General features: G+C 40.8%; 1 protein-coding gene across 1 annotated transcript in view; it reads right to left on the reverse strand.

Annotated features, from left to right (window-relative positions):
- Positions 1 to 25,250, reverse strand: part of LRBA (LPS responsive beige-like anchor protein) — a 351,536-nt gene that overhangs the window by 257,264 nt on the left and 69,022 nt on the right. Inside the window, 10 exon segments of the mRNA XM_083520191.1 lie at positions 4,367 to 4,497; positions 11,153 to 11,579; positions 13,616 to 13,706; positions 13,709 to 13,816; positions 15,543 to 15,650; positions 16,509 to 16,639; positions 18,050 to 18,230; positions 19,472 to 19,625; positions 21,361 to 21,536; positions 22,249 to 23,259. Coding sequence (XP_083376317.1) covers positions 4,367 to 4,497; positions 11,153 to 11,579; positions 13,616 to 13,706; positions 13,709 to 13,816; positions 15,543 to 15,650; positions 16,509 to 16,639; positions 18,050 to 18,230; positions 19,472 to 19,625; positions 21,361 to 21,536; positions 22,249 to 23,259 — 2,518 coding nt within the window.

The raw sequence follows: 25,250 nt of genomic DNA on the forward strand, positions 1-25,250 counted from the left end.
TTTCTTCAGGCTAAACATACCCTACTCCCTCAACTGTTGCTCACAAGGCTTCCAGACCCTTATCTTAGTCAGTCTAAGTAGAAAGTTGTGCTCATTTTCTGCTTGCAGTAGACGGCAACATGGTAGGCTGACTTTGATGCAATGCCAACATGCAGTTTAGCAATAAAACAATGGGTGATATTAAACTAAGTTTTACTCAAAAACACTGAAATTAATTAATATGACTAAGTTAAGTCCATTGATTTCACTACTCTGAGTAAAACGTAGTTGAATATAACCTAATAAATCTATTTGAGCCACTGGCTCAGACACTCCCTACTGCCCTCTGGCATGGCCATCAGGAGATTGGAAGAATTTCCTTCTGTTTTTAATTAATCACAGTTTCTCATGCCATCCAAACCTGGCTAACTATGACTAATGTTAACTATACTTAGTGGAAAGAAGCCAACTTTAAACCATAGTTTCTGAAGTTGGCTTGCTTTCACTAGCCATACTTAAGATTAATCACAGTTTAGGGACGCGGGTGGTGCTGTGGTCTAAACCACTGAGTCTTGGGCTTGCCAATCAGAAGGTCGGAGGCTAGAATCCCTGCGACGGGGTGAGCTCCCATTGCTCAGTCCCAGCTCCTGCCAACCTAGCAGTTTGAAAGCACGTCGAAGTGCAAGTATATAAATAGGTACCACTCCAGTAGATAAAGTAGATAAATAGGTACCACTCCGGGAAGGTAAATGGCATTTCCATGTGCTGCTCTGGTTTCACCAGAAGTGGCTTAATCATGCTGGCCACATGACCCAGAAAAACTGTCTGCGGACAAACGTCGGCTCCCTCGGCCAGTAAAGCAAGATGAGCGCCACAACCCCAGAGTTGTTCGCGACTGGACTTAACTGTCAGGGGTCCTTTACCTTTTTGAACACACTAAACTGTAGTTAATCTAAGACAATTAAAAACTTTCCAATCTTCTTGTGACCATGTCAGAGGTGGTAGTAGTAATAGTTATGTGTATTCTAACATTGGTGCAAAAATACAAATCTGAAATAGTCTGCATATAATATTGCTAGAATGCTAGTAAACTGAAAGTTTCAACTGTAGCATTTAAAATGTTTTTTAATTTGCCAAATATAGATATTACCACACATTTCAGAAGGCAAACCAGTAAGTCCAAAAATATGTTTTATTGGGTTTCGGGTTTTTTAGTTGTTAACAATCCTGACCCCTCAGGATATAACTATAAATTTAAAAGAAATAATGTTAAGCTATCTAAAATATCAGCCCTTGATTTTGGACATTCAGAATAAGCCATACGGCTTTTAGTTACTCTAACTAGCTGAACAAATAGGTTTATGATAGAAAACCTGGCACACTTCCAGCTAAAATTAAGTTTTTTATTGTGGCACATGCTGCTTCAAGTTACATTTCCCATGCAACTAGAATCAGCTGAATAAATGCAGCAGTGAAACTCATCTGTACTTTACCTTGGAAAGGGAAAGAGTCCACACAATTGTCTCATCCCCAAAGTAAGCCCCCAATCAAGGCCTGCACCTTGGCAGTAATCTTAAATGATTATCACTGAATTATACCAGTTATCTCAATAGTGGCACTGGTTTGTCTAGCTCAGTGGTTTTTAAACTTTTTTTTCTCTGAGCCACACTTTCAGAATAAAAATCTTCTCATGCCACACCAATATTTTTATTGACAAGAAATGGGAAACAAAAGGAAACAACAACTAGAAGTGTTAGATTTATAACACAGAACACAACTACTTTATAATATGATCATGAGACATCCAGAAAGTATAAAACAATGCAGCTATATAGGAACACGAATCATTCCCAAAATATAATATTGGTTGTCCTTAAATCTTCCAGCCACAATTGCCACCCTCTCCTGCCACACCAGTATGGCACATCACACCCTTTGAGAACCACTGGTCTAGCCAGAACATTTGAAAACAACCATCTGCTTTAAAGAGAGGTTGATGACATCAAATTAAGCTGAATACAAAGAAACGCTACACAATCTGGGGGGGGGGACATAGCAAATGATTTTTATGGAAAATCCATGTGTGTCATGCTTGTGGATTAGTGATTTTGCTTTTTAATTTGAATTGTGGGTCACTGTTGGACAGACTGACTTTTTGATAGCAAGAAAATAAAATGTTGTCCACCAGGGAAATTTCCCCAAAAGCACTTTTAAACAACAACAAATATTCTAATGAGGCCTATAATCTGAATCTTTTTAAAACTGTAATCCAAGGCAACATATTTCTTTCAGCAAACAAGATCATTTAAAAATGGGCAAAGAACAAAAATGCCAGTTACATGTTATTTTGCAGAAGACTTCAAAGCAGTATTTCATGTAAAAGCACTTTGAATAAGGACTAAATGTAGTTTTCAACTACAGGTTTCATTTAAGGGATAGCTTTTGTGCATTTAGAGGAAAAGAGACATTTCAGAAGCATGTTTTCATCTAAAACACACATGCAAGTAAGTGCGGTAGCTACTTCAAACATGTGGAACCAAAGTGACTTATCTCTCTTATCCTTTCACTGATAAACTGGCTCCTTCAAACTGACAGTTTTACAGACATTTGCAAGGACATAAAAGAAAATGCAAATAGATCATCTGTCTCGCACCCTTCTAGTGAAAGCTTATTGTTTATTCAAGGTCCCCAAGGGTCTAAACAAATAATGTCTCTAGCAATAAACTGTCCTTAAAAGGAAGTGCTGCTCCCAAAATGCTTGCATGTCTTTGAATGTACATATGCAAAGAAAAGTGATACCTAATGTGCAGTTTAATGACAAGGCCACAGCTACTAGAAAAAGCCGCCCCCGCCTCCCTTGTCTAACAAAGTCCAGCAAGGATCAGAAACAAAGGATTTCTTTTTTAAAAGGAGTATCTAGTTAAGCAATGATTTGGTTTCCTTGCCCAAAACTTTCTGGGCCAGTCTACAGGGAGTAAACAAAGAAAAAGTTAAACTACTAAAGATAAATTATTATTTACTTTAAAAAAAGAAATCCTTTTCTCTATACCAAGAAGTGCACAACATTATTTTGCTGCAAAAACCTTCCAAGCAAGCAGGGCAACATTAAGGAAACCCTATGGGGCACAACCATTACTCTTCAGCATAACTCAGCAGCTGAATTGCCTAACCCGGACTTCCTCAGCCTTGGCCCTCCAGATATTTTTGGCCAACGACTCCCATGATCCCTAGCTAGCAGGACCAGTGGTCAGGGTTGATGGGAATTGTAGTCTCAAAACATCTGGAGGGACAAGGTTGAGGAACCCTGGCCTAACCCACTGTTGGCGAAGCTTGGCCCTCCAGCTGTTTTGGGACTACAACTCCCATCATCTGTGTCCAGTTCACGGGCGATCGAAGTCCCAGCCAGGGATGTCAGGACCAGGGGCAAGATGGCGGGGTGGGAGCAGGAACGGGGGTCCAGAAGTCAGGAGTCAGGAGCCAAGAGTCTGAGGGTCAGAGAGCCAGGAGTCAAGAAGCCAAGGGTCAGGAAGCAAGGAGTCAAGACGTCAAGCGTCCGAGGATCAAGAAGCAGGGAGTCAAGAAGCCGAGGTTCAAGGATCAGGAAGCAAGAAGCCAAACGCAGCAAGGCAGGAAGCCGAAGGGAAATGCTGACCTTATATCCCCTCCCAGCTCTTGCCAACAGGTGCTGTGAGTTACCAATTGGCCTCACCTGTGAGGCCACACCTTGCCTCTTCAGAACAAACTTAGGAAGGCCCCAGTCCTGCAAAGTCCTATTGGACACAGGGCCTGGCTCCTGCATGAACACCTGACAATCTCTAGCTAACAGGACCAATGGTGGGAAATGTAGTCCCAAAACAGCTGGAGGGCCGAGTTTGGCCACCACTGCCAAACCATCAGTTTGGAATGTTCAGTTTTACACATTCATTGCATGAAGCCCAGGCATCGCCTCGTGAGCTGGCATTTATGTTCTGGGGACACCATACCTTCCTTACCTACTTGTTACTGGAGAAACTGCAACTGTTCCCCTAGGTGGCATTTTCACTGCCATTCAGAATGTGGCTGCGTAAGTGAGCAATGTGTGGTAAAGCACCTGCTTTGCATGATGACAGTTCTAGCTCAGTCCCTAGCATTGCCAGGCAGCAATGCCGAGTTCCTTACCTGAGACCCTGGAAATGTGTTGCAAATAGACAATTCCAGGTAGATGGACCAAGTGGCCATCCAAAGTGGCTTATGTAACCCACCTGGTGTTCCTCATCTAAAGCATCTGAGCATCATGGTTTCTGGGATGGTGAGTGAGGGACTTAGCAAATGAACCATAAATAAGAACTACAGCACATTTATTTGCAATTTTGCTTTCCACAATTCATCTCCATTTCTCCTTACTTACCAGGAGAACCTCCCATTGCATCTGGAGCTTGGGCAGAATCCAAGGAAGAAACCACACTGACAGCATTTCTGGGCAAATTTATAGTGGATGTAGAGGCAGCCACGGACTTCTTTGGTGCCACAACAACACTCCTATGAGGGGAGAGAAAAAACATACAATTCAAGAACCCTTGAATGTTTAAGGATATCTGAGTATAGTGTTATGATATTCCAAATTCCGATTTCTGCAAACCAAAAGCCAGGTTTGAAGGTTCATATATTACCAAATAAATAAATAAGAATTAAAAAATTGTCCCGTAGCACCTTAGAGACCAACTACGACATTACCAGTTTTACTTTTTGCAAGGCTATTGTTATAGAAAGTATGATAACATCCCACATTTTTATATTAACAGCTCCAAAAGGATAGTAAACAAAAAATGCTGTTTGTTAGAGCATAGCAGTCACCACTGGAGGCAGTGCTACTTCAAAAATTTAAACACTTCTGCTTAAAGTACATTAAGAGAAGTACAATAGGAGAATACACATAAGAAGACTAAATCTCTTCCTTAGAATCTTCAGTTCCTTGGTAACTCATTGCAGAAATGACCTAAGAAATCAATGGCCTGTTTGTATTAATACGTCTCACATGATTACTCAAAACTGAATACAACTCCTGTTTCAGGCATCAGGGAAAAGAATATCTTTTGCATTACTAAGACATAATTATGACAAACCAATTTCAATTAAACAGTAATGCTTTATTCCAAACACCTAAAAGGCCCAGTTAAACATACGCTAAAGACACTTTTAATTGCAAGTTAGCTCCATAAACATGCAAAACCTCAGCTAATGAGCTAAAGACTACAGCTGATATATTGTGCACTCCCAGAGCAGTGCTTCCTTTTAATTACCTGGTGTTAACTATAAGCCAAAAGTCTTCAACATTCAATTTATTTAATCACATCTTCTGTTGACAGTATTGTAAGTACAGGTTGAACGTATTCCCTTAATAGCATTAAAATATATTCAGTTTCTAAATAAAGTACGTTAAAACTAGCTCCAAGTTCACATACGATATATAAAAAACTTTTCAACACTTTATAAATGTAATTTTAAAAAGACAATTTTTCATTGTTCTCATTTTAAGTCCCAGTTATTATTATAATAACACTAAACCATATCCTTGATTAACTAACTGTTCTGAACACTATTCACTATGGACATGGCAGCGTGTGCCATATCATTATAAGGGTGACTGCTAATGTTAACTATACTCTAAAAGATGGAAGCAACAGCCACCTGAGCCCCAAGCCAAGAGAATGTGTTTAAAACCATGAATTCTTCTCACATATACATAGAGTTGCACTGAACAACTGCACTGCATAAGGAAACTAATACCAATGTGTTTGTGAACTCTGGACCTGATCCTAAATTCACAAATGAGTAGCACTGAATTAAATTAAATGTGTACATAAAGACTAGGGTCATAGCTAGCCAAAGTCAGTATCCTGATACTCAGAATTTATGTCTGAATTAAAAACAGAAATGAGGTGATTACAATAAGGATGATCAAATATGCACCCAAAATTAGAACCTTTTAAGAATACTGGTGGGGGATTTAATATATATTTCTGCATAAGTGTCAACTAAGGGATTGGCTCTTCTGGGTAGAATCCAGAAGAGACCTGCAACTAATTTCGTTAGAAACACCAAATTTTCCCCTTGGTATCCACTCTTGAGAACAGAGCATTTTGGAGCTACTGTATTTTTCGTTCTATAACACGCACCCGACCATAACACGCAGGTAGTTTTTAGAGGAAAATCTGTAGGCATGCCACCCGTAGGCATTCCCTCCATAACACGCACAGACATTTCCCCTTACTTTTTAGGAGGAAAAAAGTGAGTGTTATGGTGCAAAAAATACGGTAGTTGTTTGACTAAACTCTCACCAGTTTCCTTAAGAAATGCCTTTACTGAGATGCGTTTCCAAGTGATGCCCACTGCAGTCTTGGACGGCTGCAACAACAAGGTCCCATATTCAGACAAGACTTTGTATTTGTCGTCAACCTCAGGTGGAAGACATCACTCATTGTCTGTTAGTCTGCCCCTTATATAGAGACCCAAGAGATCACTTTCTAAAACCTTTGTTCATACAAGCAAGCAAGCACACCCTGGCAGAAATGGTTTTGCCATTTTATTGTCATTCATATTGTGAATGACAATAAAAGCTTCGTAGCACACCAAGTGGCTTTCTATGCACTGGCTGCAAAAAAAACCAGGAAAAATGAATTACGGTAGATAAAATCATTATAAATTGTTGAAATGAAGCTGGATCTGAGTTTGTTCATGTCTCTGGCAACTTCTCTCTTTTACATCATGGATGTTAGTAACTTGGATTTTAAAAGGGGGGAAATTCATTAGAATTGGAGCTGTAAGCGATGCTGGAGGGAAACTGTTTTAATACTCAGGAACTTGGCAATATCTTTGCAGCTTTTTCTATTATGGATGCATTTTTCGTGCTATTTTATGAATAGTATTGCTTAATACAAGTTTGTCAATAAACTTATGAACTTAACTGAAATATATTTCTAGGTACAGTATATACATTTATTTTCTCTATCCATTTCAGTTTGGTTTTAGAGTAGGATATAGTACAGAGACAGTTGATAGTGACATTTGTGAATAATCTGCGTCTAGATATTTAGGAAAATGGCGCTGTGGTTTAAACCACAGAGCCTAGGACTTGTGGGTCAGAAGGTCGGCGGTTCGAATATCCACGACGGGGTGAGCTCCCGTTGCTCAGTCCCTGCTCCTGCCAACCTAGCAGTTTGAAAGCACGGCAAAGTGCAAGTAGATAAATAGGTACCGCTCCAGCGGGAAGGTAAACGGCGTTTCCGTGTGCTGCTCTGGTTCGCCAGAAGCAGCTTAGTCATGCTGGCCACATGACCCGGAAGCTGTACACCGGCTCCCTCGGCCAATAAAGTGAGCTGAGCATCGCAACCCCAGAGTTGGCTACGACTGGACCTAACAGTCAGGGGTCCCTTTACTTTATAATAAATTAGTTCAATGGTTCCCAATTAGGGGTCTGGGGGCCCCTGATGGTCTGCAGAAAACACCCAGGGGGTCTCCATCCCCATCCCTTGCCTTCCCCCAACTAATTTTTTACATTTTTGCATGGTAATATCACAAATTTTGTGTTCTGTTTTAGCACTGTGCTTTTTTCAATATATTGGCAAAATTGGTTTTGAAATCACACCACGATAATGATTTTCACTCAGCAATACACAGCAATATATTGCTCCTTGCATGAGGGAGAACAGGGCAACCGATTTGAAGCACCACACCGATATCACATGATGATAATGCTGCTCTGCCTCAGTGCACTTTTCTCAGTCAGCAGGAAAGCAGCAGCAGCCACAGTGGATGTGTATCCTTGCTGACTGCCCCATCCCTACCCCCTCAAAACATGCAGCGCAGCTGCTCCTTCCCTCATCCCCACGCCTGATCGGCACATCCACCTACCCACCCGCCCAGTCTCTGTGACTGCTCCTTCCCTCATCTGCCTGCTTCATCTCCAATTTCAGACATAGTGATGTTTAGCTGCTGATATATCAACATGTTGAAGACCAGTTATTGCTCAGCCTTAGTCTGTTTTTCAGTGGTACCTCGGGTTACGTTACCTTCGGGTAACATAACTTTTGGGTTGCGAACACGGCAAACCCAGAAGTGTATACTTCTGGGTTTTGCTGCACGCGTGCCGCGGCGCCTCAGCTTGCATACTTTTCAGGGTACATACAGACCCCGGAACGAATTAAGTTCGTATCTGGAGTGTCCACTGCATACCTAAATTCCTTTGCTTATTAAGGGGCTACCTCACATTTTGTTCAAAAATGTTGTTTTGCAGAGGTAGCTACCATAGAATTAACAAAATTTTCAAAAGTAGGGGTTCCGTGGCTTGGCTTTTGAAAAATAAGGAGTCCTCAATAATTAGCTAGCTGAGAATCACTGAATTAGTTCATTTATTGCATGTATTATTAAATATATTAAATCCCCACAGTAAGGCAATGAGTGCTGCTGTTTTATTTAAAGGACAGGTTTGAAAAAACTGTTGGTGGTACAGAGTAGGAGCTTGAAGGGTACTCCTTTGAATATCACTTCATCCAACTAATGAATTATAAAAAGAGAGAAGACTTTACTGTGAGCATCCAGTATCCCAAAGGTCGGATGCAATCTCGTGAACCACATGCAGGAAATCTGAAGCAGCCCTGAGGGTGCAAAGTGAAACCTAGAGACTAAACTGTACAGTGGCAGGGGGATATCTGTATGGTCAGGAACTGGATCAGCATGGGGTAACATTTAAAGGGCCTCTGACTTTGACCTTTTCATTCCCTCTGAACAGCGCTTGCAGATGTTACAACTTTCTGCACCTGTCCCTTGTCCACAAAACCCGCCACAACACTCAGCAAATACAAGTATATGCCAAAACCCTCTGCAGAAAAACCAGCAACATACACTTGGGAGTCTTCCTGGACTGGACTGGTTGGAAGGAGGCTGGCCTGTACGAAGGTGAAAGGTCAGTCACAGAGCACTGAAAATTAGTGCGGCTCTTTAGAGTTTGGGGGGGGGGATAGGTAATAGGGGCTGGTTTTACTCTACTAGTTCAAAAACAGCCCAATCTTTGATTGCACCTCTGTAGGAGTAAGCTTAACGAAGAAACAAGGCAGCACACATTTGAAACTTGTTAAAATTGTTAATAAGCCACATGCAACATGTAAAGGGTGAAGGATGGTGGTTAAAGTCACCCTTGTGCATTTTGTCAATTCGCCACTCCTAATCTGACATGACAAAGGAATAAAAGAACAATGTCATAGTTCAGTTAGTTTCTAGCATTTGACAGAGACTAATGGTCTCATGCCTTTGAGGGAGGAGCCTATAAGCCTTCACCATATATATTTATTTATTAAGTTAAAAAATGAAACCTATAAAATTGGAGAGCATGTGTGCTTTTCGAACAAGTTTTCACTGCACAGAGCAGTCAATGTTGCAGCTTTCTCTCATCTTTACTTCCTAAAAACAAAACAAAAACCATAAACAATACTGACCTTATAAAATATGGGTTTTAGTCACAATTAAACAGAATCATATTATTCATCAGGACTATTAAACTAACTACCAATGTCTTTACAGGAACAACAACAGCAACAAAAAAGTAGTTTTGTTCCTGAAAGGTTACAGAGGACAAAACACTGCAAATAGACTGCTAATTCAGTGTCTCTACTGGCTTAATGAAAGAGTCAGACCAGGCCTTGAACTTTTATCAAGATAAATCCCTGTCACCCACTAATCACCAGACTGGATCTTCACATAAGATAAAAGAGTAATTTTTGGCATGGGAATGAGCGCACACACCTTGTTGTTTGCAAAAACCCACAACCTGGCACTCTTTCAGCAAGGTTTCACTCACATAGCTGTTACTGTATACTCTCCAGCTATGCCTGGAAAGTTGATAATCCTTAAGATATGAGGAGAGTTTTGATTTCTGACACAACATTCCTGAGATAAATGCAGGATCAGAGAGATGCTTTGAAAGTCCCAGAGATGCTTTGCCGTAAAACTGCTACATGGGGGGAAAAAACTTTTAACAAGGTGTCTTTTCCAACTCACCCACCTCTCCACCCCCCACAGAAAAAAATGAAAAACATGAACTCACTGGGCTTTGTGTTCTGCACCAGACAATACATTAAATATAAACCAGACACACTAAGTTATACAGAGCATCCTGAAGTCTGCTTGTCCAAAGTTTCCCACTGTAATGTTAGTATATTGGTGTGTCCCTGGAGATGAAAACCTCTTTTTGAATGTAGCTCCAGTTTCCTGAATACAAGGTCATAACCTATTCTATCCACCCTCACCCCAGAACTGCAACAGACCCTTAGATGTCATCTGAAAGAAAACATGTTTTCCCACCAAATTTACAGCATCAAGACTGGATGACTTTAAAACTGATAGCTGCAGGTTTTTTTAGCTGTTCACATTTTTAAATAGGTGTTCTGTACCCACAAATGTCTTGATTACCTTCTCTAATCTATAAAATGTTTTGGATTCAGGATCTTAAGAAGATCCATGTTACACTTAACAAGTGCATAGTGTATTAAAATAAATCTTAAGAGTAAAAGGTTGTAACTTGTGACCATAGAATAGAAAAAGTAAGAGCAAGACATCATTCATAAATGTATTTTTGAGTCTACAGTCACTGACTTCATTCAGTCTTTGCTACATTAAACTGAGCACTTGCTAGCACAGCTAGATCAAGAGATGATTTGGCAAAGGGCTATGAATATAAAGAAGTGAGTATCATTGATACTGAGGACCGGACATTATGTAAGGGAGACACAGACAGCTGCAGGATACGGCATGTGGTACAAAACTGATTACGCTGTATGGGATGGCTATACCATGATGCAATCTTGAACTAAGTGGAGGCTGGGGGCCATAGAGTCGGTCTCAACTGGACCTAATGGCCAGGGGTCCCTTTAACTTAATTGTAATGTTAAGTAAAAATGGATGCTAGAATGAAATCAATCCCCTGAAAATGGCTGACATATTGTTTTAGTTTAGAATTATCTGCATTGTTATGTCAAATAATTTTTTCTACAGAATTGTGTAAAATTATTTGCAGAGACTCTGAAGCAAACAGTCCCAAACAATGTTTATGCTGCTATCACAACACCAGATTATTTTTTTAAAAAACCTCACGTTTTTCACAGTTTTAAGTAAAATAGATTTAAAATGCAATATTTCTTACCTGTCAAAGGATCGAAACTGTACAGGCTGTTCGGCAGCACCATCCCCAAGGATTCCAAGAAAAGCTGGTGGAAGAACTGCCGGGTCAACTGTGGCCCCATCTGCAGGAGCACTGACCAAACTTCTTAGGATATCTTTCACATTGACATTTTTTGCCGTTTGCACAGAGGATGCAGTTTTAGTGTCCATCTCAGTCTGCACTTCACTTCTGCTTTCTTGAGATTTATTGACTTCTGAAGAAAGCGTACACAGTACTTCACTGATTGCATCTGGGCCTGCAATGACGCTTTGTATTTCTGCTTCTGTAGCAGCTTCAGAACTGTGGTCTAATCCGGAATGTGCTTCCTCCTCAATACCTGAATCTCTTCTTTGTACAGACGCAACACTTTCCAACTCCTCGGCAGGTAGGGGAGCCACGGCGGTAGTAGCTGCCGATGGGTTTTCTGCATCTTGAAAGATACACAGAAGGAAATTGTCATCAGAAGTTTACATTAAGGTTCCAGCAATACGTTTCTCAACAAATGTCAGTTTATAATGAAAAGAGGTTTCAAAAAAGGAGATAGCAAGAGAGAAATAGTAGTTTACACCAGGGGTAGGCAACCTAAGGCCCAGGGGCCGTACGCAGCCCAATCGCCTTCTCAATCTGGCCCACGGATGGTCCGGGAATCAGCATGTTTTTACATGAGTAGAATGTGTGCTTTTATTTAAAATGCATCTCTGGGTTATTTGTGGGGCATAGGAATTCGTTCATCCCCCCCAAAAAAAATATAGTCCGGCCCCCCACAAGGTCTGAGGGACGGTGGACCGGCCCCCTGCTGGAAACGTTTGCTGACCCCAGTTTACACTTTCATTCCAACCACATTTACTCAAAATCAAGGAAGCAGGAGGTATCAGCATGTGTTGTGTGTCGGAGCCCTTAAGAGGAGCATTCACACACTCACTTGGGCACATGCAGGGATGGAAGGGTATAGGTGGGCAGACATGCCAAAATAACAGAATAAAACACAGCAGAAAACACAATTCAGTAAAATATGTAAGTATGCTGATATGGCCTTTTAGCCATTTGCATTTGGAAGAACCTCCACACCAAACTGTCCTCCATTTTGGCCCAAAGTTCCAAAATGTGAATATAAGTATTTTTATCAATTCAGCAGTCATTATATTGTTATCATCACTGATCCATTATGACCGAAATGACTGGGGGGAAGGAAGCATTTTGTTAATATCCTGCCATACTTTCCCCATCAAAAATGGAAATGTGCTAAACCAAGTCATGTATAAAAGGAATTTTTAAAGATGAAGAATCCTATTGGAAGTTTACCACTAACACAGTATTATAAACACAAGGAACACCAACAAAAATATTAAAAATTAATGTTCTGGGCAGTAAACAAAAGCATCTATAAAAAATAAATTCTGCCTAATAGTTAACTAGCCCTGAGGGATACTTGGGAACAAATTCTGTATTTAAAAGGAGTAATTAGAGGAGACTTCTTACATCAATTTTCAAAAACAGTATAATAAATCTAGTAAGTGTTTTGATTCTGTACTTTTAAAAAACATACTGTCAGAGCTGCCCTAGGTCCCAGCTCACAAAGGACCAACGCCAGTTCGTTGTTATATACAAAGGTCTTTATTGAAGTTCATTTTCTTTTTCACAGCCGCAGCGTGCAGCTCTACGTCCGAAACTCTAGACCGCTGAAGCTCCGTCTGAGTCTCCTCCCCCCAGACACCAGTTTAAGACTCTAGATTTGCTCCACCTCTTCCTCTGCTCTTTCCTCCTCTGGGTCCGCCTGTCAGCTGGGGTCTCGCCCTTCCTAGACTCTTCTGACGCTGAGTCCCCTGAGTCTTCCCCCTGGCTCCGGTGGGCTTTAGGACCTGGTTCCCAATCCGGGCTTTCTGCTGTCCCGCGCGCCTGTACATTTGAACTTGGCGCGCGCGCCCAGCCGGCTACCTTCCTCCTGACCGTTACACTGCTCCTGTCACTGCTTCCCCCTTCGGGGAGGCTAGCTGGACTTGACCTCCCCTTCGTTCCCCCACTCTCCGATAGAGGCGTGGTCAGTCTCGACTCATCTTCTCTCCCTGCTGGAGGAGACGCTGGCCCTGACACATGGGACTCTTCCCCCCCACTACGCTCTGGTGGGGAAGCTGGCCCTGATCTCCAGCTGCTGCTTTGGGAGTCCCCGCTGGCCCCCCTTGCCCTGACCATCGGCGCCTCCTTCTGGGAATCTTCTGATTCGCTGGAGAGGCTCATGGAATCTCTCGGGTCACTGCTATACCCCCCTACGCTGCCCTCCGATTCTTCCCCTTCACTCTCCATTTCCTCTCTCCCCTGTGCCTCTGTTCCTGAGGCCCTGACACATACACACACACATTCCATGAGGTGTACATCTGTTAGATCTTTATGTTCTCATCAGAACCACTTTCACAGAGCCTATGGACATTTCAGAATATTTATATATACATATAGTTTGAATAGAATCTACAGTGGTCTTAAAAGCCTGAATTGTCACTAACCTGTTGTTGCAGGCTTGAGTGACTGAACAGACTGAGGCCGCCTACGTTCATCCTGAGGTTCCAATATGTCTCTATATTTTGATACCATGAGGACGGAGATGAAATATACTACTGCCAAAGCCAAGAATTGTGCCTGTTTGCTATCCTCCTGTAAAAATAAATGAATACAGCCTATCAAATTCCATTCTAATCGGAATATTATGCTATCACCTGCTACAAACTTATTTCTTTAAGTGAAGCACTAGAAGCAGTTACAATGTCATTGTAGATTATGTATAAATAATCATCATTTGACAGCAGTAAAACCTCTTAATTACTAGCACTCAAAGCTTGATCTACATAGGCATATTCAGGAAGAAGGATTCTGAGCTAGTAGCATAGACTCTTTACTTCAGCTCTCCCTTTTGCATACATGGAATTTCTCGCATTAAGAAACTAGTACACAAGGGAGAAAAATTCTACCCCAGTCTTCCCCATATTGTGCTAGCTTTCTGCTTGCACTGAGTTTTAAAAACAACTCAATGGACTAACCAAAACTGTGATCATCTGTTGAGTGCTTAAGTTCTTCTGCCACATTCTGCAATAAATCCAGACCCTACTTCATAAAGAAGATTACCTCACTGAGTTTACCCAACATGGTACTTTCAAATGTTGTTGGACTACAATGCCTATCATCCCTGATCATTGGCCCTGCTGGCTGGATGCTGTAGTCCAACAAGTTCTAGAGGTCATCAAGTTGGGGGACGCTGGTCTAACATATCAAAAATATTGTAAGAAATAAAGATAGAAAAAAGCAAACTAGATGTTTAAAATATTGTTAGATGCAGTTACTGAGAAACTCTATTTAACTAGAACTCTGCACATGTCTCAGAACAACATGTGTGATTTGGCTTTTCTCTGAGGAACTGATCCCAGTTCATGCCAGTTATGCAGGAATTGGTTATATTTATAATCAAATCCCAGAAATCAATGCAGTATCCAACATAGACAACATGTGATGCAGCTATCAATCAGTCCTCAGGAATGAATGGATTCCACCCAATAGCATATCCTGTTGTTATCAAACCAAGTAATCTTTTTTCTTTGCTTTTTTAATAACAAGGCTATGATCATCTTATTAAAAATAAGATTTGATTGACAGAGACAACCTTGTGACGTTGTTTTACCCCTTAGCTGATGATCCAGGATGACCCATGAAACCTCATCATCTGAGCCTTTTATTATGATATTCAAGTCTAACTCAGCCCTTCATGAAATCCCTTAAAAAAATTAAATTCATGATAATTTATTCCTATAACTAAGTGCCCATCATAGCCCCAGGTTGTTCAGTCTTCCACCTGGGAGACTGTTAAACAGGTTCATCCTCCCTCAGCAAGACTGTTCCACCCTTTTTCCAGGTCATATTTTTGGGATCTCACCAGAAGGCTGATCTACACTCCCATTTTTCCAAATGCTCCAATGATATAAAATGGTGCAGCACTACAAGCAAGAGCCAGCATTTACCCTGGAAGCAAATTTTGAGTTAAGTAATTTAACAATCTAGAATTGGGAATGGAGTATGGACAGATTACACATGCTATCCTCAGGAATAAAAGCAATACACTGGAAAATTCACATTCCATGAACTAGGGAAAGGACACAGTATATATGAAGTTGAAACCACCTGCAGGGACAACAGTTTATGGAAAACTTAAGCCTTTCATCCTGACCCCAAATTCTTGGTCTGCTATTCCCACAGAGTTTTATGATTCTCATAGAACCTCCATTAGATTTTAACACCACAGGAAACTGCATAAGGACATTGGCTTAGAAAATCAGGCTGCAAAAAAAAACCACACAAAAAAACAGTAGGTAGGAGAAAATTGCTAACTCACTATATCTCTGAATACCACTGCTCGCAGTCGGTTAATATCCATATCCTGTAGGAGTCTGTCAATATCCCTTATTGGAGAAATTCCTCCAGTCACAATATCAACTGGGCTCTGTTTAGAATAAAAGAGTTTGTATATTACTTTGTTTTGATAAGCACAAAGGATGGCCCAAAGCTATCATTTCCACAACATTACAAAACCACCATTACCGAGGGTCCCTCCAGACTTCCTTTTTAGTTGTGCAATCATGATTATTTGTGCTAACGAGGACAGTACTTTGGCTGGTCACATACAATCATGATTTCAATAGTTTGTGATTGCAAATGTTTCAAGATGGACATGTTGCTTCGTTTCTAATTTGGTTATGTCTCACAACTTCCTTCTCTTATCCTGTAACTTTTTATACCACAAATATATATATATATTTTTTGGGGGGGGGTGTTGTTTTGTACTATAGAGCAAGACTGCCTTCTCCAGATGGCAATAATGCAATAGCACTGGGAAAGAATTGCAGGACACCTAATAAAGTGGAATGATGTGTGGATGTTCCAGTATAAATCCACCACTAATGCACCATTACGGCATCAATGACATGTTGCAGAAACGCCCACAAAAAAATCCCATCAGTCTGGAAGGGCCCCTAGGGACTGGCGTTACACACAAATCAAGTACAATGACAGACACTCAAGATTGTACCAAAGAAAGAAAACTGGGCAAGGAATCTAGAAACATTGAGGACAGATCTTTTGTTCTTTGCTCTCCCCCTTCACATTCACCCTCCCAAGCAACTGCATTCGTAAGTTAAACAACTTGTATATACAACTTAAAATGAATGCTCATGTTATTCAAATGCCCTGTTTTTCTCTGTAATGACTACAGTGCCATAAGAAAGCTCCAGAGACTTATCCATCAGGTCACAGAGATAACAGTATCAACATCTGCCTACGTTTAATGTCAGAAGATACTTGCCTTTGCTCCAGACCTTCCTGCTGCTATCAGGCTTTGTACTGTTTTCTGACACTTAACATTTTCTCCGCTAGGCTTCATTAGTGCCTGTTGCTGCTGACATTCCAAGCAATTTCTGACTGCCACAGCACACACTGAAATGAAAGGATACATAGCAAGTCCAAAGTATAAACACTGCTGAATCTGCATGCCTACTGCTGCAGAAAGATAAGTTTCAATTTTTCCAGTACTAATATATAAACAAACCCTTTTTTGAGGGGGGGGAGAGAGAAGTTACAGCTCATAATGAGTACAGTTCTGTTTGCTTCTATTTAAAAATCCAACAAAGTTTAAGAAATATTACATTAAAAAATTCTGACATTGTTTTGTTACTTGTGGGGTGATGAAAAGTTTCACAAGGCTGTAAATTCACCTACATTGGGTTGGATCCAGACTTCCCCATAGGCCAGGCATGGCCAAACTTGGCCTCCAGATGTTTTTGGGACTACAACTCCCATCATCCCTATCTAACAGGACCAGTAGTCAGGCATGATGGGAATTGTAGTCCCAAAACATATGGAGGGCCAGGTTTGGCCATGCCTGCCATAGACAGAGATCTGGTCACAGGATAACTCTTGCTAGAGGGCGGCAAAAAGCAATATCCCATTATCCCCCCCCAGCAGCCTCCTGAAAAAACTGTGGAACATTGTGAGCAGCAAGCAGCATGGCAGACAGCAGAAGAAATGGGGGAAACCAGGAAAAACAATGTTCCTGCATTTTTCCTCCAACAGGAGCCTCTGGTGGCGCTCAGTCCGATTTACAAATTGAAGGAATCCTTCCATTCACAGAATGGCAACTCTGGGTCCATCCAATATATATTACTATATAATGATACTGTAAGGGTAGCATGAGAGGTCTCTACTCTAAGCCAGTATCTCAATAACTAGATTTAGGCATTTTTTACAATATCAGCTACACAATGAAAGTCAGGTTATTAGTTGCAAAATTAATCTAAGCCAGGTATATTAGTACAAAGGTTTAGGATCAAAGTTTATTCATCCTTATTTCTTTTGTTGTTGCTGTTAGATTGCTCCATTCTTAAAGATATCAGCCTCAAATATATGCAAACTCTTAGGATGACTTAACTTCCACCTAAATTGTCCTTATTCGCAGGAAATGATCTGAAGGCAAACAAATGAAAGTTCAACCAATCTTACTTATGCTGGGGATAGCTCAGTTGGTAGAGCATGACTTTAATCTCAGGGTTGTGAATTCGAATCCCATGTTGGGCAAGTTTCCTGCATTGCAGGGGGGTGGACTAGATGACACTCATGGTCCCTTCGTTTTGCCCAACATGGGCTTGAACCCATGATCCTGAGCTTAAGAGTCTCATGCTTTCTGACTCAGCTATCCCTTCAGTCTAATTCTAGCCTTTAAAAAATATCTCATTATTCTTAGGAAGTTTTATATTATTTCATACTAAATCTGAGTCTACCTTAGAATGAGTTCTCATAAAAACCCTACTCAGCAAAATGTACTTTAATGCTTAGCAGTTATCTGCTTACCAAGCCGAAGACACTGTCGTAAAATTCCACCAGATGACATATTTTTCTCCGACTCGATTTCTGTAAATCCAAGGGAGCTTGCAAATATTAACACATCCACAAGGCTAATTAATCTTTGGAGGAATGCTACAGAAGCTTCTATGGATAGTCCTTGAGTTGGCTCAATGTTTTCCAATTCATGCTGCATAGTGGAACATTAAAGGACAGCTTTTATTTCTATACATTAATTAGGCATCATCACTATTACTTGGTGTGTGTTGATACTGGAAGTGGCCCCTTGAAATTTCTCATGTCACTTGACCAGGAATCTAATAAGGTGGGGATGTGAGGAGTGGATAAATCCAATTAACACAAGTTTGAAAACAACCACTTGTTTAGTCACTGACCTCCAGAGGATCAAGGCAGAATTATTTTAAAATGAAGAGTTCGTCCTTTACCTCAAGTGACTAGCAAGGAGGCCTGTCTTTTTGGGGGGTGGGGGGTGAGGGGTGGGGGGCTAGTAATCAGAATGTGGAGACAAAGGTAAGAAATAGGAAAATAAACGCAATGGTTCAAATCATGACATTGGGCACACATGGTTTGCAATTTTGGTTTGAAAGGCAAGCGCAAGGCAAGCACCATTACATCCAACAGACACGGGTTTTCTGTTTGGATGTAATGGTAAATTATAGCTTGCCATGAAAGGAGCCAGTGAGATTCACTCTGATCTGAACTGTAGTTTAGCATTACATGTGAGCTTAGCCAAATGCACCAAACTTTCTCTGAAAATATAGGGTAGAAATATAGGGTAGATCTTTCCTAGGGATGGCAGAACTATGCAAGCTATTAGCTTAGTCAGGGTTCCCAAACTACTGGGACCTCCTAAAGAGGTCCACCAGGGTAATTTTGAGGTGCCCCGAACCATCTCCCCCCAAAGGCATAGTCTCTGGCCAAAGCAAAAATGGTTATTGTACCAACAAAAGTAGCACTTTCACAAAAGTAGGGAAACATTGGGGGGTGGGATGGAACAGGCCACCAATTACTGGCTGGTACTTCAGACCAAAATTCCTTCCTTGAACAGACATGAGCACCCAACAGCTGTGCAGACAGTAAGCAGCACCAGAACACTAAGCAAAAGGGTGAAGGGCAGCAGTGAAGGCATAGCAGCAAATTGGCAGGGTGGTGGTGGTACTGACTACTAAATAAGTTAGAATTGGACCAGATAGAGATGATCTTACTAAGCCATCTTGTCCAGTACCATAGAGGAGTAGATTGCAGTCAACACCACAAAGCCAGGTTGCCCTGTGCTGCCCCACAGACCAACTCCCCTTCCTCATTCTTAGCTCAGTCTGAACATGGTAGTCAGTGTACTATAATTCAAAGCACATGGTGAAGCATCCTCCCACAAGTCACCACTTCTACATTAGAAAGTGAATTTCTTACGGTAGCAGATGTAGCAGCAGAAAGCAAAGGTAATATGCCACCACAAGCCATAATCATATTATCCATCACTTGAGAGATGAGATGAATTGTGTTATGTACAAAGATGACATTATCACTGCTATTGACGAAGTCCATCACAGTCTTGGCAGAGTGGCTGATCAAAATGAAAAACACAGTATAAAAATGCAGGATTCATGCAGTTTCACTTGCACATTTATGAAGTGTTTATTTGTCATTATTTTTTAGTCATATACCAGCAGAAATCTATCCGATAGCTAGGAACTACACACCAGGATCCTAAACTGTCAATGCACCTTCTTCTTGACCTGAAAATGCCCTTTCCTTATGCTTCTAATCCTCTCCAGAACACAGACTGGCAACTGTGTCTAAGTGTGTGGTGAATAATTATTTATTATTATGAAGTCTGATTATCTACTGCAGCAAAAGACACTGTATAAATCATCAAAGAAGTTTCCCTTGAGATATAAACTAGATCTGAACTCAAGTCTCTTAAGAGGAAACTAGTATCTTATGAAGAACTCACAAACTTCCCTTTTTAAGCAAAAAACGATTGTAAAGATATAAAACATTTTTTAAAAAAATCCTGTTTCAACAACTTAAACACATTAGCTTCCTCCCATGGCATTGGCCTCTATCATCCCTTCCTCACAGCACCTATATTGTATATGCTAGTACAAAAACACTACACATTTTATATCTTACCAAACGTCGGCTTATATTTAAATAATGGGACAACAGACAAGGTGAGATTAGACAAGTATGCTCCCAGAGTCTATAGTGCACAATTTCCCCCTTCCCAAATATTATAGATGGCACCATTTAAACAGCACCCTTCATGCAGCATGGGACATATCCTGGGCTGACTCCAGTGGCGTAGCGTGGGTTGTCAGCACCCGGGGCAAGGCAAGTAATTTGAGCCCCCTAACCCGTGGATTTGCGCCCCCTAACTCGTGGATTTGCGCCCCCTAACCCTAACCCCCAGATGTTGCGCCCGGTGCGGCCGGCCCCCCTGCACCTCCCACGCTACGCCGCTGGCTGACTCTGATCTTTCTTGTAGTAACAGCTCAAACCAACATTCAGTATTATTTTTAATAGAGCAAGGAAGAAAACAACAGCAGCTTACGTGCTAGTATGTTTGATAAACTGTGGAGGGAGTAGCATTAATCCTCACCCCCCCTTCCAAAAACATGCTCACACCCACATCCTAAGTTAAAGGATTCCTTTCTCCTTGCAAGACAGCTTGCGAAGTTGAAGTTCCTGCATCTACGAAGGTTGCATAGAAGGCAAAATTCAACTAAGCAAAGCACCTGCAGCACTGAGATGGGATAATCTAAACTTCAGAAGACTGTAATATGCATATTTATTTAAATATAATAAATTAAAAGTCAGGTGATCAATCAACTAATATCTGTTCACAGCCCAAACGACTGGGACATGCACATAAATAAGAGTTTACTAATATTCTCTGCAGTTTTATTTTACAGTTTAACCATTCAAAATGTTTTTTTTAAAAAAGGTAAAGGACCCCTGACAGTTAAGTCCAGTCACGAACGACTCTGGGGTTGCATCGCTCATCTCACTTTACTGGCCGAGGGAGCCAACGTTTGTCCACAGACAGTTCTTCTGGGTCATGTGGCCAGCATGACTAAGCCGCTTCTGGCAAAACCAGAGCAGCGCATGGAAACGCTGTTTACCTTCCCGCCAGAGCAGTACCTATTTATCTACTTGCACCCAACCTTCTGATCGGCAAGCCCAAGGCTCAGTGCTTTACACCACAGCGCCACCCACAGTCTGTCCTATTTCTTTAATTAGCAGAGATCATTATGCTGAGGAATCTAATGCCTAAGATTTCAGAGAAAGCACATTACCTTCTCCACATCTGTACATCTGTTTCTATTGAAAACAGTAGGTCTGTGAGTAAGCGTTGATGCATTTGTGACCATCGGAATTCAGGAATACGAAACATGGTAGACCTAGAATCCCTTCTCTGTCCATCTGAGGCAGCTCCTGTGCCTTGGCCTGCTGCATCTTGCTGTCTTGATGTCTATACAAATAAAATGTATTGAAACATTATGTTAAAAGTTCAAATTGAAATATTCCAGAAGACCTCAAACCTAAAAAGTTTGTATAGCTCTAAAATGTAAAATTATGTCTAACTAATTCTATAGAGTGGGAACTACAAGTCAAAAATGGCAACTAGTTTATACCGATTCTACACACTACAGAGCAATTGTACCACCATTTCTGCCAGCCAAGACAAGCATAAGCAGCAGCTGCTACACCTTACCACATAGGGTGAATATATTGCTGCTGACTGTGATCTCCCTCCTTTGAGGAAGTATGGTGTAGGATGATGGTTTTCCATTGGAAGATGTCTCTGCAGGAGGGAAGCACTTAAGTCCATCACTATTTAAATATTAAATCAGTAAGCATCACTGACCCGGATGCTAAAAGTATGATGAGAGAGTGATGCACATCTTACGCCAATTCTTGTTTAACTGATAAAAAATTATGTTATGTAGAGACTCTGACTCTGATCTCAATATTTGTAGCCAATGATCAAATTTATTTTTACAGCTCTATAGGGTTAGACCAACTCTTTTCCAGCTAAGTGTTGGCTGTCAATATGAAATACATACCTACTAAGAAGAGAACTGTGGTCTTTAAAAAAAAAGTTACGTAAATTGATCAAACACCTTAAAATCCTGCAATATACTTAACATTTTTAGATGAAGTAACTGAGGTACAGAACCTACCTCAGGGAGGGAATGAAGAGGTTGATTTACTTCCAGGCTGGTGCTGGACTTTAACTCTAATCTTTCGGTATCTGATGCCACACTGGAAACATCAAGCTTTGCTATTTTCTTGTCTGAAACCACCACCGTTTCTGAAATATGTGGCTGCATATCATCTACCGTTGTTTTGGTTTGAAGGTTATCAGTATTGTGTTCATCTGCCTTCTCTGTAATATCTGCATTTGGTTGAGCTTTCGTATCACTGATTTCAGAAGCACTGGTCTCTGGCAAAGCATCTGACTCTTGTCCTGTTTCCACAGATGCATCAGCAACTTTGGGTTCTAAAGCAACTGAAACTGGTTCTTCCATTGTAGCAGTATTCTGCTGTATTGCTGGTGCTGGCTGGCTTTCAGACAAGGTATGATCTTTACTGAGTTTAGGAGCACATTCCTCTGAGGTAAAAGGTAGGCTGCTTTCCTCTTTTAAATCAACAAAATCTTCTTCCTCTTCCTCCTCCACTTCTGGTGTTAGTTTTTCTAATATTTCTGGGCTTTCAAGTGTGTCTCCTTCAACATTTTGTGAAGGGGATTGTGCAATGGCGGCTACTGTCTCTTCCTCATGATTTGCTTCAGTGGTTTCAGAAGCAGCTTCTGAATCTTGCTTTATTGCTTCAGCCTTTAGGGGAAGTTCTAAGCAAGGTGCTTTACTTAGATCAGGAGTTCTCCAACCATTTTCTCCTTCTGTTTGCTTTTCTGCGTTCATTTCCGAGTTAGCTTGTTTTTCAAAATCAGGTGATCTACCTTCAGCGTTCAGAGTGCTGTTTTCTACATTACCATTCCCAACATCATTTGCAGAAGTACCAGCTTCTTTTATTTCCAGATGTTGCTGCCTTCCTGTAACTTCAGCCTCCCTGCTGGTTCCTGAGATACTTCTAATTAGAGTTGATGGACCAGGAGCAGAGTCTTCATCTCCTTTTTCTTGATATTCCCTGAACATTTGAGAAAGGCTCTCCTTGTGTATTTCAAAAGTTACCTTTGAAAAGAATGGTTTCAATTCTGTAAATGTTTAAAACTTACAACGTATCCTACAAATTCTGCTATAAAGCCCCCCCCCAATGGATAGGTCTACAACTTCGCAGAGTGATCTTAAATATTTATAATTATCACCGCATAATGCAAGATAACCGAGTGCTGACCCTTATAGTATTAATGCAGATTGAATCATTAAATGTTATTGACTTTTTGATATTTTATTTACACAGAGTTTAAATTTAGAACCCATTTCAGTATTCAAGACAACCTCTACACATAAACACAATCATTTAAATTGCATACAGTCGTACCTTGAAAGTTGAACGGAATCCGTTCCGGAAGTCCCGTTTGACTTCCAAAACGTTCGGAAACCAAAGTGCGGCTTCCAATTAGCTGCAGGAACACTCACTTCTGGGTTTGCAGCGTTCGAGTACCAAGGTGTTCCGGATCCAAAGTATGACTGTAGTTACAATCACATGGAAAGGGAGAACTGGGCTGCCCTGCCATTATATCTCAGCAAACCCACACTGCCTACACACTAGAGATCACATAAGCAACAGGGAAACTGCCAGGTAGTATTCCATACTGTGGAACCCTGTACAATCCGCAGGCTCCTTACTATAGATGTGATCTTAAACAATTGACACTATTTAGGTGACCAAAGGAAGCCTTGTAAATCAGTCCACTAAAGTTAATAGCCTGCTGGAAGCTGGCAGAGAAATGCATTTCTGTGCTGGATACAGAGGAGAGGGCATCCTCTGGCATCCTATTTGGTTTCTTTATAGCAAAGGAGCAAAGGAGAGATGAGTAAGGTAAAGAGGATTGTTCTGACCCACTCACTCACCAACATACAGTTACATGGCAAAGTAGGCAAGTGACTACATTAAAGGCGGTTAAGGGACTTTAAATGATACTAACGACAGGCAACTCTCCATTTACGCAGGGGTTACGTTCCGAAGCACCATCTGCAGCAGCGGATGTGCGTAAGCCCCCCCCCCTTGCGGTGCCAAAAACGGCACACATGTCAGCGATTGTGCACAAATGGGGAGGTGCCTGTACATCGGGAATTGAACTCACTGAATTTCTCACAACAGAGGTATATACTGTAAGTGGATAACTTATTAAAATAGAAGAATTAGATGCTTGTACTCAGAATATACTAAAGCACAAAGGTATTTTTCTTAAATTCAACCAAGCACACATGTATTTTTTCACGAATTTGTTATTTTTGTGCTATATATAACACTACAGTAACAATTCAGGTGACATGCTGGAGACATGATAATGTCAATGTAGTATGAATAATTTCCATGAGAAAAATTTATTCATATTGCATATTCAATCACCAACATCAGAGAAAATAGATGGGGTGAAAGTAAAGTAAAATCTCTTAGGTAGATACACACACCCCTGATTGAACATAAGGCAAAGGCTGTTTGTTAAACGAAAACAAATCAGTATTTTGCTTCTAGGTCCTATCATGCATTCATACTCTTCCATTTAGTTCACTCTATCTTTTCTATGTCAGCAATATATTTTTCATTCATTCCGACAAAGGTGTGATGAGTTGAAAGATTTATAGCTCAGGTTTTTAAGATTCATTTCCCAAAGAGATGCCCTAAGCCCTGCAGAGTTTTTCCATCAGCTAACTTAGTATCTACAGCATTAAATATTCCCTTAGGCAAACTAGTCTCAGGACAGTAAGCTTTGTCAAAGATATTCATGGACACCTTTTCATTCAGTAACACATTACATATTCCTCACTTGGTTCTTATAAGAAAGAGTGTGCCTGCCTAGTGTACAGAATAATAACAAGTAGCAGAAAAAGAGCCAGAATATTTTCTTTTTTTATAAAACCACAAATTCCACTGCAAAATATATAGCATGTAAGATTCCCCCCTTCAGAATGAACTATACATAACAAAAGGATACAAAAAGGACAATAGTCCATCACTAATTAGATTAAAATCTGGCTTTGAGAGGGGTGTGTGT

This window comes from Podarcis liolepis (assembly GCF_965112155.1).
Source record: "Podarcis liolepis genome assembly, chromosome: 9".
Taxonomy (NCBI): Eukaryota; Metazoa; Chordata; class Lepidosauria; order Squamata; family Lacertidae; genus Podarcis; species Podarcis liolepis.